Source organism: Euleptes europaea, chromosome 9 (genome assembly GCF_029931775.1).
Source record: "Euleptes europaea isolate rEulEur1 chromosome 9, rEulEur1.hap1, whole genome shotgun sequence".
In the NCBI taxonomy this organism is placed as follows: domain Eukaryota; kingdom Metazoa; phylum Chordata; class Lepidosauria; order Squamata; family Sphaerodactylidae; genus Euleptes; species Euleptes europaea.
Genome location: NC_079320.1, coordinates 89,970,394 through 89,983,911, shown reverse-complemented (window position 1 = coordinate 89,983,911; position 13,518 = coordinate 89,970,394). Strand labels below are relative to the sequence as shown.

The 13,518-nt window shown below is 43.1% G+C and overlaps 1 protein-coding gene across 1 annotated transcript in view; it reads right to left on the bottom strand.

The window, feature by feature from the left end:
- The window catches only part of HTT (huntingtin), a 156,153-nt gene that overhangs the window by 61,853 nt on the left and 80,782 nt on the right, over nucleotides 1-13,518 (bottom strand). Inside the window, exons 35-43 of the mRNA XM_056855166.1 lie at nucleotides 10,252-10,400; nucleotides 9,088-9,224; nucleotides 7,752-7,868; nucleotides 6,506-6,628; nucleotides 5,973-6,208; nucleotides 5,545-5,687; nucleotides 3,772-3,979; nucleotides 2,406-2,547; nucleotides 1,818-1,997 (exon numbers count right to left, since the gene is read on the bottom strand). Of these exons, the coding sequence (XP_056711144.1) occupies nucleotides 1,818-1,997; nucleotides 2,406-2,547; nucleotides 3,772-3,979; nucleotides 5,545-5,687; nucleotides 5,973-6,208; nucleotides 6,506-6,628; nucleotides 7,752-7,868; nucleotides 9,088-9,224; nucleotides 10,252-10,400 (1,435 nt within the window). The remainder of the gene's footprint in view (nucleotides 1-1,817; nucleotides 1,998-2,405; nucleotides 2,548-3,771; nucleotides 3,980-5,544; nucleotides 5,688-5,972; nucleotides 6,209-6,505; nucleotides 6,629-7,751; nucleotides 7,869-9,087; nucleotides 9,225-10,251; nucleotides 10,401-13,518) is intronic.

The following is a 13,518-nucleotide window of genomic DNA, read 5'->3' as shown; positions in this document are numbered from 1 at the left end:
GTTTGTCTCAAAGGTGCCCAGGACCAATCTGCCCAACACCAAACTGGAAATCAGGAACGGGCTGCTCATATTCATATTTACTCAGAAGTAAGGCTCCCTTGTTGTGGGGCTAACTCCTCTACAACTATGCATAGGATTGCAGCCTTGATCTCACCATTCATCACTCTCAAAGGTGACTCAAGCAAGTTCATGCTTGAATAAATGTTCTTGGGTCTTTTAAGGTGCCTCTGGACTTTCACTCTGCCTGTTAACTACCAGCCTGAGACAGATTCATGTGTGGCGCTGCAGCCTCCCCCACTCCCCCCCAACAGTCATCGTCGCAAGAACAGAACAAAACCAAAAGATGCTCTCGAACAGAAACGAGCCTAACTCATGTCAAGAGCCTGCCTGGACCGCACGACTCCTGACTCCTGACAAGAACTTAACTTTGTCCTTAATTTTGCTAATCATGCACCACAATCAACTGCTAGATAGCAACCCCAGTTGGAGAGTTGTTCTTTAAAAAATCTGAAACAGGATTGGCTGCTGATTTCTTCTAAAACAGCTAATAAACAGTGTTTTAAATGTTTTTCGAAATACATTTCCAAATTCCCCCCAAATTGAATAAACCCCATAGTAATGCTGAGAAAACATCTTCTACTGCTACAATGTTTTACATATATTGCAAAGTTTTTCCCAGCTGATAAAATATGATGAAACAGTCAGGATACTAACAAACTCAAAAGCACATCCCAGATCCTTCAACCAAGACAGTGTGCGTGTGTGTGTGGGGGGGGGGGGGGGGGAGATGGATGAGGTTGCTGTTGTTTTCTTTCCATTTCTGAATGCTGACTAAATTGAGTAGGTTCATTGCTTGAAAGCAGTTCCATCCAGATTCGCAACTTTAGATCTTTAGGGCTCTTTGTCTCAACAAAAGATATTTCCAAGGCAGCTCCAAGAGTTTACTGCCAGAGAAAGACAGAAATGGCCCTACGTGATCAAGAACTTGGGCTGACATCTCAAACACTCAGCCAAAGGTTCCTCATTGCCACTGTGCTGGAGGTCACTCTACATGTTCTCAAGTGGACTGTGTCCCTTCAAGACTCAGCTGGCAGGGCTGCCAGATGGAGAGATGTCCTTAAGCCATCCTGGATGGCCTTGGATTGTTGGATGCCCGGGTCCACCTAAAGGCCCACAGTCCTGACAAACAGCAAACTGATCATGGAAGCTTTCACTACTATTTAAAACATGCTCCCCCTCAAACATATGGCCTACAGCAGCTGTGGTCTTAATCCCCCCCCCCAAAAAAAAGATTAACTGTGCCATCTTATGGGATTTAACAGCTCCATCAGCACTCAATTATTGAAGGAGTCAGGTCCCCTGTTCACCTACATCCAATCTATGCACAAGCACTCACTGGCAACTCTTCCCTTGCCCACAGGCACAAAAGAAACACCTCCCCCTGGAATCTATACGTACAATGCACAATCGCAAAAAGATAAGATGTAAAGAAAGGAGGCACATGTGAGAGTGAAAGGGAGAGACGGTGAAAGACGATCGTATCATCACAAGGAAGAGAAGGGGCCACAGGGGTACGAGTGGAAAACTCTGGTGAAGGACGGCATCCTCCAGCAGGGGACCTGCCTACATTGGAAGGAGCCCTGAGGCATTCATAGTGGCTGAGTGACCCAAAATGGACCGCAAACATAGCAACCGTTTTCCACAATGCTTAAAATTCCCCTACTCTCCTTTAGCAGGCAACATCTCATACTGTTTACTGCAAATCGATTGGGCATAAAGTCAGAACACATGTTAGTGAAGAACTCTGAACTGCTTACAGCTGTGAAGTTCTCACACCGTGACTGAATAGCCTGGATGAAAAGGCCACTGGCAGCTGCATTCCTGTGAATGGCACTAATGAAGTCTTGCACGGGAGGCTCATGAGAGAGGTTGATAAGATCTTGGACGTGATTCACTATCAACCAAGTCAAATGTTCAGAATCATGTAGATTTTGGCACTACAGAAGGAAAAGAGGAAAAAAAGTTAATCAAGGCTTTGTACATACATCCTGGCAAACCATAATGGCAGCATGGCTGCTGCCTCTGTCCTTACAAACTTCTCCAATGGAAGCCAGACCGGACCATTACAAGGAAACACGGGAGGCAGAGAGAAACAGCCTTATTAAAGACAGCAACACTTGAATGGAAGGCAGACTAAGAGTTTAACGCTGCCCACAATGTCCAGACAGATGGATCTTCCAAACAGTGCTTTATTTATTAAAACATTTATATCCCACCTTTCCTCGTGGTTCAAGGCAGCTTACAAAAAAGCTAAGGGAAAGCAAAAAATAATACTCAAACTTGAAAGCTGGTCAAAGGAAAATGGTGAAATGATCTACCAGGAGTACAACTCACTAGAAACTTACCACATAATCACAAAAAAGAATGAGTGCCCCTCTTCGAACAATCTCTCGATTACACATACCAAGTTTTGATTCAGAATCTGGTTCTTCATTGCCCTCAGATATCTGAGGGCTGAGCAACTTAGTACTGGAAAGGCTGTGCCTCCTGAAAGAGAGGTTGTTTTACTGCTGAGAATTTTTGTAAAATGGCAATCTGTTTTCTTCCATTCTGCACTCAGGAGAATCAATTCAAAATTAACATGGGTGTTTACTTTGTATACAAGTTCTAAATGTGAACACCTGGGTTTTTTAAGGGCACTGGATTTTTTAAAAAGGTTTTTGAGGAACAGGAGTTCCATAGAAAAAAAACGAAGGAGTCTTGTGGGCTCTTATAGACTAACAGATTCCTTAATAAACCACTAACAGTTGTTTGTATTTAGGGTTCCACAAGACTATGTTTTTGTAGATTCTGAATGGCCATTTTCAAAATGTAATATAACTAGAAACTTGAAAAGATACAGAAAAGGAAGCTGATCCCGCCCCCCAGATTTCTATGCAAAAATTTTGTGTTCTGGAAAAAAATTACCTATTCAGACATCTTGCAAAAATGGTTTTCAAACATTCAACTTTCAAGGGAATGGCCCAAACTGACTGGCTTGCCAAGAAAACCCTGGAAATTCACCATAGGAGCCCTGCACATTGCAGAGCATTGTGGTTCACGTTCTAGGGTGTGCCTCGATTAAGCCTGTTTAGCTCGCCCCGCAAGAAAGGAGAAGGCAACCCAGAACAAACCCTGCACTTTTCCGACTGTGACACACAAGGAAGGACAGCTCATCACTACTGGCCTCCTTAAAGAAGAACCCTGATTATCTGGAAGAGTTTGTCCCCATTTCTTACTTTAGTTTTCAATTGTAAGGAAAGAAAGTCATGAAACTGCATGTACGAGTATATCAAGCAAAAACAACAACAAAGGATATACTGAACTTGCTCAAAACAAGAAACCAAAGAATGGCCACTTGGCTTTCTAAAAGTTAAAAACAATCCCCAGAATCCAAAGAACATCTTTAGGAATGGCCCAAGGCCTTGAGCATCCCAGTGGCATTTTTTTAATCTTCCCCTGTGAATGGCACCCCCACCCCCATAACTAGAATATCACAAACTACTTATGAAATAATCTCGCTTTTATAGAAAAGTGGGTGACTTGTGGGTGTTGCTGTTAGAGAAACACAATTCCAAACGTCCCTTGATCACGAGCCAGCTGTGCAGCTCTCTGGACCCAGACCAATGAGCTCTGACAATGGCATACTAGTCCTACAGGAAAATTTGGAGAACAACATGAGCAAGGTAGGAACGAACGAAAATATTTTTGTCATCATAGAAACAGCCTTACTTTGGAGTCTGATGAACTTCTGACCACCAGCTGCAATTGGTGTAATTAACAAGCAGCAAGATTTGACACCACAGGAGTACTAAAGAAGGATGTGTGGGGATCATGGACTGCACAAGATCGTTTAAGCTTTCAAGGGTATAGAAGTCATCAGATGATCCATCTCCTGTAAAAAGTTTGGTGGCTGCTGCAGTGATTCTTCTGAACATTCCTTAAAAAAAAGTGACAATTATAAAATTCTGTTTCTAAGGGAGATTCTGCTAATAGGATAGTTTAGGGCACTGAGAAGGTGACAATCCCACCAACCAGAGTTTCAATTTCAATTTTTTTAAAATTTAGTAAATTAAGTTTTTTAAATCTTAAACACCTATTTCTAGGATTTTCTCATATTACATTGTGGCTGCAAAGATTTCATGGACACCTTGCAGAAAGTTAATAAATGAGATTTGATGTGTACATGTTTGGTTGAATTGTTTCAATTGCTTTTGCCCAGCTGTTACCTGCCTTGGGTCCTGGGATGCCCGGGAGAAAGGTGGGTATATTAATACTTTAAATAAATACATTCTATATGCAATGAATGAAGGTCTTGTGCTGAAGTAAAACTAATGGGAATCAAGGACAGGCTGCAGAATCGTGGGCTCCACCTGTCTTGACCCTGTCTTGGATTGGGATTATTGTTATGTCTGACCATTAACAACTCAGGTTAACATGAACTCAGGGATGGTTCATGTGATGGAGGACTGCGCCTCTGGGAGCATACAGAATCCTTTAAAGACATAAATTCTTATACTCCCAGATGGCTGTCCCTCTTTGCCCACTTAGTGGTCCCCAAATCTTTGAAAAGCATATGGCACCACCACTGAGAATTTCAAGCACTTAGAACACCTTTCTTTGGCTCTTAGGGTGATCTCAGCCCCTCTAATAATCACCCACCGTAAGGAGCAAAACAAACCTGGCCGTAAAAGGTAAGCAACCCAATTGGTGCACCCAGAGTACAAAAGTAATCATTGGTTTATATTCAACAAGATCAAGGTCAAATTTACACGGCACTTGTAAAGGTAGAGTGCAGAGAACCATTAAACATAAAAACAAGAGAATCACATGTATGCTTTCCAAGTGGATTGAAATCTAACAGTTTGGTTTGGCTGGTAACAATGTCTCTTTAGCAAAAGAGAAAAAGGGAAGATGGCTAGCCACAGAGAGTAATATACAAGACAGTAATGTACAAGCATCAGTGAACAACTGAAGCATCAGTTGATGAGCAGCTCCTTCATAGCCATAACTGTTCTAGTAGGAAAGGAAAATCCTTCTAAAAATATAACCCTATACAACAAGCCTTATAAGCTAAACTAGGAAGTGCTTATCAGTTGCCACTGACAATGTCAAACAAATGCAGAACTTTGCTGTTAGCTAAAATAGAAAAGCTTCTGTCTTCCCTGCAAAGAAGAGTTTTGAAACAACTAGAAGGATAATTTTGAAAAAGCAAAATCAAATAGTTTTCTCTAGCGAATAGTCCCAAACTTCATTTGAGTTGCCTGAAATGGGTTCTGAAATGGAGTTTAGTAGTATCTGCTTCATTTTAACTATGATTAACAATGGCCATGAATCATGGTCTACCGGCTGGGGAGCCGGAAGAAATACGCATTCCTGGAGCCTTAAAACCCTTTATATGGGCAACAGGCCTTAGAAGGAAGGAAAGGGCTGAGGTTTTCTGGGGAGAAAATACTTTAGTCAAACCGCGCATTCTATATAACAACATTATCTGACAAATAATACCTGATTTGAAGGTATGAATTAAACACATAAGCAGTGTGCCCAACTCTTGGCAATAGAAGGTATGCTGCTGTTCATTCATATCCACATTCAAATGCTTGGTGGTAATATCTTCTAACAGGATACCCACCAGCTGTAACAAGAACCTGGGGAGAGAGGAGATTTTGCTTTACAAAGCATTACTATTGCTCACTCAGCAAGTAAGAGAATAGGCTCAGCCTTGCCACAAAGGGCAAGGACATATATTAGGACATATATTATCTGTGCCACAAGAGAGATTTTGTTAGGTCACTATGCATTAGCAACCTCAAATCCCAACACATCTGTTTTTCTTATCTCAGTTACCATTTCCAGATATTCTAACAACACACAATGAACACACTACTCATCCACTTTACCCATGAAATACAAGAGAAAAAGACAGTACGTACCTGGAAAACATCTCCTCAGGAAGATATTTACGTTGCTCTTCCACAATCTGTTCTTCAGTTGGAGTTATGTTTTCACTATTTCTTAGTCTGTTAATTGTTACACATGAGATCAAATAGGGTGAAAAAGACAGCTCCTGAATACGAGAGAGAACGATGTCTTCTGTGGACTGTGAAATCAAAACCCGAAGAATAGCCAGAATGCCAGATATCCATAACTGGATGGTGCTCACGGAGACCTATTGAAGGGGAAAAACAAGAGCTAGAAGAGAGTATTCAGACAACAGCAAAACCCACATATGCTGGCAGGTGTGACAATCAAAACAGGTGCCTCCCACTCAGCAACAGACTCTATTCTTGCAAGTAACCTAAAGGCACAGTAAATGAGGACGACAAGGGGAAAGGATGGAGGACGCTAGATAAACTGGAGATGGGGGATGGACCATCCCCCCCTTCACATTTTATGTACAAGGCTACACTTATAGGCACTCTTCATCAACGCCACCCTCCTCTTTCCAAACAAACACACAGCTTACCATTGTACTGGGAGTGACAAACATGCTCCTCAAAAGCATATCCACTGGACGGAGGGCGGATGGTGCTAGTATTTCAAATAAAGTGTTCAGAACCCCCAGAGCTTCATGCGAATCTATATGCATCTGTCAGCAAAAAAAAAGGGGGGGAAGAGAGGATAAAGTATCACCAAAACTTAGCCACAGTTTCACATTCTGTGTAAGAAAACAACCAAAAACGGTTGCCCTGCATCTTCCTCTCTGATTTTGCCTTCAACTAACACAACTGCCATACAGCACGAGTGGCCCAGGGGAAACTCCCCCCCACCCCCAGCCGCCTTTTGCCAAAGCACTGAATGCAGCGTTTGCCCGTGATGCACAGCATACAGTTTCACTGAAAATTCAGATTTTCTTTAAATGCATCCAATGTTATGGAGACACTATAAATGTAAATGGGCCATGTTTTAAGAACCTGAGCATTACCAAATTTTGTTAATCTGACAGTCCCGCAACTGAACAGATAATTCAAGCACTAGTGAAGCTCTAGTCACATTATGAGAAGACAAGAGTCACTGGAAAAGACAACCATGCTGGGAAAAGCTGAAGGCAGCAGGAAAAGAGGAAGACACAACAAGAGATGGACTGACTCTATCAAGGAAACCACAACCCTCAATTTGCAAGAGCTGAGCAAGGCTGTCAAGGATAGGACATTTTGGAGGACTTTCATTCATAGGGTCACCATGAGATGGAAACGACTTGATGGCACTTAACTCACACATTACAGTGAAGCTCAGTTAAGTTTCAGTATACTAGTAGTGCCTAACTAAATACATGGAAAGATAGTGCTGGGGTACAAGCGTCTAAGATGCTGTAACGCAGTGCTAATGTGATTGTATTCTGGGAATTACAGATCTGGGAACAAACTGCTTTTTATTAATATGATCCCAAGTAAATGCACATCATGACGATATGTTCTTTACTGCAAATCACATGGCCGAGACTGAAGAAATCCCAGGCACCTGAAGGTCCGGGTATCCAGGATGTCTGATGGCAAAATGTAGGGATCTGCAATATTTATTCTGTCTCATGCTGGAGGCTCCTAAAAATTGGGACACTGGCTTGTCAATCAATATGAAACGTCATGCATATGAAGCCCTTTGAAACAGGACTCTTGGAACTGCAATGCCACGCTCCGCCAAAGCATATAATAGTGCACATGCACACATAACCACACGCAAATAATATTAATAAAGATAACTATTAATTTAACCTGTTGTTTTGCTAACTTTGGGAGAATTATGTCTGCTATCTGTCGAGACAATCTTTTCCACTTGTCTTCATTCTCCTTGTGACACTGTTGGAGTATGAGGATGAACATCTCAAGAACCTGAAGGTAAATGAAAACCTTAGAGCACACCCCATTCATGTTTGCATCATTACTAAAGTCAGTCTCTTCAATGCACACCTCCTGCTCGTCTTGAATTTGCTGCACCAGTGCTGAATTCCCCTCTCCGTAACACACAGCAGTACAACTGCCCTCTTTGGGGAGAGCTGGTGTTTACTGCCCACAGGTGGGGTAAAGGGTTCTCCCCTCCCTTCCCAGAAGAGGAAGAAAAGTGTCAGCTCGTTGCTTTACACCTTTTCCTCAGAATGGGAATTCCATGGCTATCCTTCCTTCTTTCCATTCACAAAGCACGGAGGAGAGGGATTGTTGCTGTAAAAACCCCTGCCCAGCCAGCACTTTCCATTGCCCTTTGGGGTCTGGGGGCACTACGCTGCCTCTTAAGGAGGAGAGCATGAAATGCACCCCCAGCCAATCATTTCTCCTTTCCAGGCTGGGAGTGGAGGAAAAAGAGAGAGAAATTTCGATTTCCTTCTTCCTTTCTCAATCCACGTCCAACATCTCTGGCTGGGAAAGGATGGAACAAAAAGAACAAGGAAGGAAAGAAGAAGGTGCTGCCACCAACAAGAGGCAAAACGAGTCAGATGATGGAGCCCCCAAGAACCTCTGGCAAACTCCAACAAGGAAGGCCTTTCCCAGGGTCAGAGGATGTAAGAGGACAACTCTGCCAGTGACCAGAAGGAGCCATTTTTCTGACGATGGAGACCCCCTCTGTCCTTCAGGAGAACACAACAAAATGAGGAGAGAGAGCTCTCCACAGAAGTTCTGTTTTTGGCAGCTTTCCTGTGATTCTTGTATGTCAGCTAGGGATGAATGACTCCATTAAGAATAAAAAACCAAATGGAAATATATTATGCGTTGGGCCTCTAGAGATTCAGGTCATATTTTACAATGCAGACTTATTTCAAACAATATTGCACATCAGGACACTTATTTAAATGTTTAAAACCCACCAGCAGCACAAGGCTCACTAGAGACCAACTTAGCCAACTGCACCATGGTTAAAAATCACAGCAACCAAGAAAGCTTCCTTTAAAACAACGAAAACTATCTTCACGTTAGCTTTGCTGTTGACTACTTCAAGCTTCTGGAGAGACAGGGTGAATGTTTTGAAGAAAGTGTTAAATTCAAGAACTCAGACCAAGATAATCTAAATAACAATAAATGTACTGGGAAGCCCCCCAAACTTTGTTATGAAATTTACCTGATGGTACTGTATAAGCCTCAACAGCATCGAAACAACCACCTCCTTTTGCGTTTCCAGTTCTTTACCAGCATCAGCTTTGTTTGTTCCTCTTAGTATAAAGAGATCGTGAACGATGGGCTGCAGAGCTGGAATTGCTTTTTAAAAAAGAGAGTTTTTACATGTTATTATTAATTTTCTATCAGCATGCAACTCTCTAATCCTATACCCATAGATTTTCTGCTGCATATATTATATCTATATGCAACATCTCTCTTGTTCTCCAGTTCATTATAATATAACCCAGGTTCATTCCACAGAATGCTGGCCCCTCCCACTAAAATACAGATGCTCAGGACATGCGAATGTTCTACAAATGTTCTATATAGCACTGTATGATTTGTCTTCTAATGTAGGAGCAGTAAAGAACTTAGAAGACAGTTAACAAATGTGGGGGAACAGGCACTATCTTCATTGCGATTAGCACAGTCAGATATATTAAACGTTGTGCCTGAATGTCGTTAAAGGACTATGGCAATCTGGAACTACTGACTAGATCAACATTTGTATTCTGGCTAACTGAAAACAACAACACAAAATAACAACACAAGCCGCAATGCTTTCTACAAAGTGGAAATTTCCATCACAAGACATAAAAACTGCCAACTTTTGCCAGGATATGGGTTCACCAGCAAAACAGGTCATTATTAAATCTTAACCAAGCCACTAGAAGACAGATGGAGTAACAATCAGACTATACAGATTTAAAAGTCAAACTTTCGACACAACAAAGAACAATTCCTTGGAAAATACCAGCAAATTGTACTGAATCTTGCAAAATTCCCCTCAGCAAAAATTAACATAGGGAAGAAACCCAATATTAACGAAGAGGAACAGGGAGGGTTTCAATGAAAGTGAAAAAAAAAAAAAACAACCCAAGATAATAATTGTAAGGCTTTTGAAACTTTCCTGTTCTTCATTCCTTGTCAAGACTGCCTTCCAAAGAAACCCACATTTGGCTCTTGCATGTCAAATACAGTAAAATTATTTCAGACTCTCTTAGAGAAAACGTTTCAGTTCTTATACATTTGATTTTCAGCTCTAATCCCCAGAATTAACAGCACTAAGGTTCTATAAAAAGTTAACATTTATAACAAGTGTTGACTACTTATTCCTTTTCATTACCATGAGTGACAGCTTTCCTTCCACTCGCCATTATCCCATCACAGAGTTGGATAATTTTAGGAATTCCAATTATCTGTTTGGAGTGGTAGCGCTCGTAAGACAATAGGACCAGGAAGAAAAATATATTAGGAATAATGGCTTCCGATCCCCTGGGGGAACAAAGAAAAAAATGTGTTGAACTTACCCGTGACAATTCTTTCTGACCATGGAGAGCATGACATCCTGTAAAGATGGGTGACTCTTCCCAGGCACTTCAGAGAGGTAAGACTTCCGGAGGCTGTTGGAGCCTCCATTTGGAGGAAGACCCTCTCAGGAGACTCCGAACAGGAGGGCAACTCCCCTACCGGAGACTCCAATGGGCAAAGAATATACTCAACTAACAGAGTAAGTTAACCTTAGAAGCAAAGTGCTCTTTAAGTTGAAGCACCTTTAAACAGAAGTGGGAGGACAGGACAGAGGGTCAGCCCCTGGTTCCAACTACTCTAACTACAAAGCGACGCCCAGCCTTTTCTAGGGTGAAGCTGAGGCCCAGGTAAGGGAGGGCCAGGAGGTCGTCTTCTCCATGACCAGAGAGAACCCTCGCAGGTACACACGTTTCTTTCTTGGTCATGGGAGGATGACATCCAGTAAAGATGGAACGTTCAGCTGCAGTGCCTGTGCCCTCTAGGTGGGGACCGCTGAGCTTGGCATCACTTGCTTTAAGACCCCTTCCTCCAAATGATGCTGCAGCGGAAGTGAAGGCAACCCCACAGAGTCCGATAAAGAAGGTTGGAGCCCTCTGTAGAAGAGCCTTATTAATACTGGCTAGTGAGATACTGCCCTGACCTGGATGGCCCAGGCTAGCCTGATCTCGTCAGATCTCAGAAGCTAAGCAGGGTCAACCCTGGTTAGTATTTGGATGGGAGACCACCAAGGAATACCGGGGTTGCTGTGCAGAGGAAGGCACTGGCAAACCACCTCTGTTAGTCTCTTGCCATGAAAACCCCAAAAAGGGGTCGCCATAAGTCAGCTGCGACTTGACGGCACTTTACACACACACAGTGAGATACTGGTACTAAATGCTACAGATGTGGTTGTTTCTGCCACCACGACCTGGACATAATATGAACAAAGTTCTCTCCAGGTGTGGAATGCTGAGACTAATACACTAACAAAATTTAATCCACTTATCCTCTTACTGAAGAACCTAATATGTCACATTTTATATAGATACATTTTTGGTACCCCTTACAAATGCCATTCCTTTTCTTTTAGGAAAGAAGAATTATGATAGGAAAGACTTACTTCCTTATGGAATACCAAATAAATTTTAGACAAAAATGGATCTGCACTTGAGGGCTCCTGAGTCAGATATTCTCCTTTTAACTGCCAGAAAGAACCGGACCACAGCACAACCTCCGAGGCAAAATTAAAACAAACAAAAACCACATGGTAGGTAACGGAGGCACACCCTAACTGGAACTACTGACTGCCTTCTGCATGTCCAATCTGACTTATTTCTGATGATGGAAACTTCAAGCAAAGTCAGCAACACTTCAACAATTGCATCATCATAGCCGATGCCCTTCAAATCGCACGGTTCCAGCTTCCAAGCAGTGAGGCAGAACCAAATAAAATCCTGAAGATTTGACTGAAAATTGGCAGATTGGGCCTGTTGTGATCATGTGTGAACCTTGCCTACTCCCTTTCCTTATATGGAAATGGGAAGTGACAGACAAGCATATGCTGACTTACTGTATCTGTTGAGTGAAGGCTAAGAGACCTGGTCTGACCCTCAGCCCTCAGGCTCTAGGAGATTGACAGGGGTTCAAGGTTATTGCATGCCTCACCTCTTGTATCAGTGTAATGGAACACTGGAAGAACAGAAGGGACTATCACTGTTACTATTAGCCTCACTTCCAGAGGTGAAAAGCATAGATTCCTGCTTCTCTTTTGCTTCAATTAAACCCTGCAGTGAGATTAGATGTGGCATTGCCATCTGCACTCAAACACTGTTACAAATTGCATCCAACCATAACAGCAGACATTTGCCTTTGCAGAGAACAGTATACAGTCAAAGACCCAAGTCTGTCACAGGCTTCTTAATTTGTTTTCTAACATGGAATAATAATTCTGATGGCTTTCCAAAACAGGATCTCTCTTGCCCAAAGGACAGAACTCCTGTTGTGCAGAGCAAATTAACTGGAGAGTCCAATATAGAGGCTTTAACATGGCATGGCCTCATTTGACCTTTCTATGGTCAGATAGAAGCACACCCTTTAGAAGAATGGCTTTCAAAATCAGTGCTGCCAACAGAACATTCACAAGTGACACTTGCAGTGGTTCCATACTATTTGCTGATAGCAAGTATCTCCTGTGTGCTAGGTATACCTTTAACTTAGCCAAGTCTATCATGCACGGAATCGGAGCTCCTGTTCAAGCTCGGTTAGATGGGCTAGTTGATTCCTAGTGAGGAACAGGAGTTATGCTATAACCATAGCAGACAACCTGTTTACAAATCATGCGTCTTACAGCTTTGCCTCTTCTGGGCTTGGTACTCTCTTTCCCCGTAATGCTTCCAAATCCAAACTGGAGCAGGAATCATAGCACCTCTTCTTCTTTTTTTATGCCCCCCACCCCCGCACAATCTCTTCGGAGAAACCTCAGTGGGAGGAGTGCTCCTCCACAGCAGAGGGAGAGGGAACTCATCTGACCTGGGGGCGTTTGGGCCCCCTGAGCACAGCAGCCGGGGCCTGAAGGACACTGGAGATGAGGAGCAGCGGCATGCTGAAAGTGACCCAAAACGGACTGTCATTTGCTGGGCCAAAGGTTGCCTCCCACCAAGAGGCGATTGCAACTTGACTACAACTAGTGGGCAGGAAGTCAAGGGCTTCCCCCAGCCACACCAGCAGTCGGACCTGCCTCCAGAGTGGCAGTGCCAAGCAGCCTCTCAGAGCTCACCAAGCTCGGTTCATGCTACCTGGCATGGCTGCAGGAGTCTGGCCAAGGAGGGAGAAGCCCCCACCACCTAAAGAAGCTGCAGGAGGAAAGCCAGTCTGAGGAGGGTGCCCCAGGGAAGTGGCACTGAAGGATGGGTGGATGGGAGATTATGCCTATGGCCTAGGGGCAAGGCACGACTCAAATACACCACCTTTCCAGCTTCAGCCAGCTAGTCTAACTAGTAAAGGGAATGAAAGAAGGAAGGCCCCTGAATATTTACTTGCAGTGCAAATTTTGTTTTAAAAAGGCTCCTCCCAGCAGAGATTCCACAATCTTCTGGAAACCCCG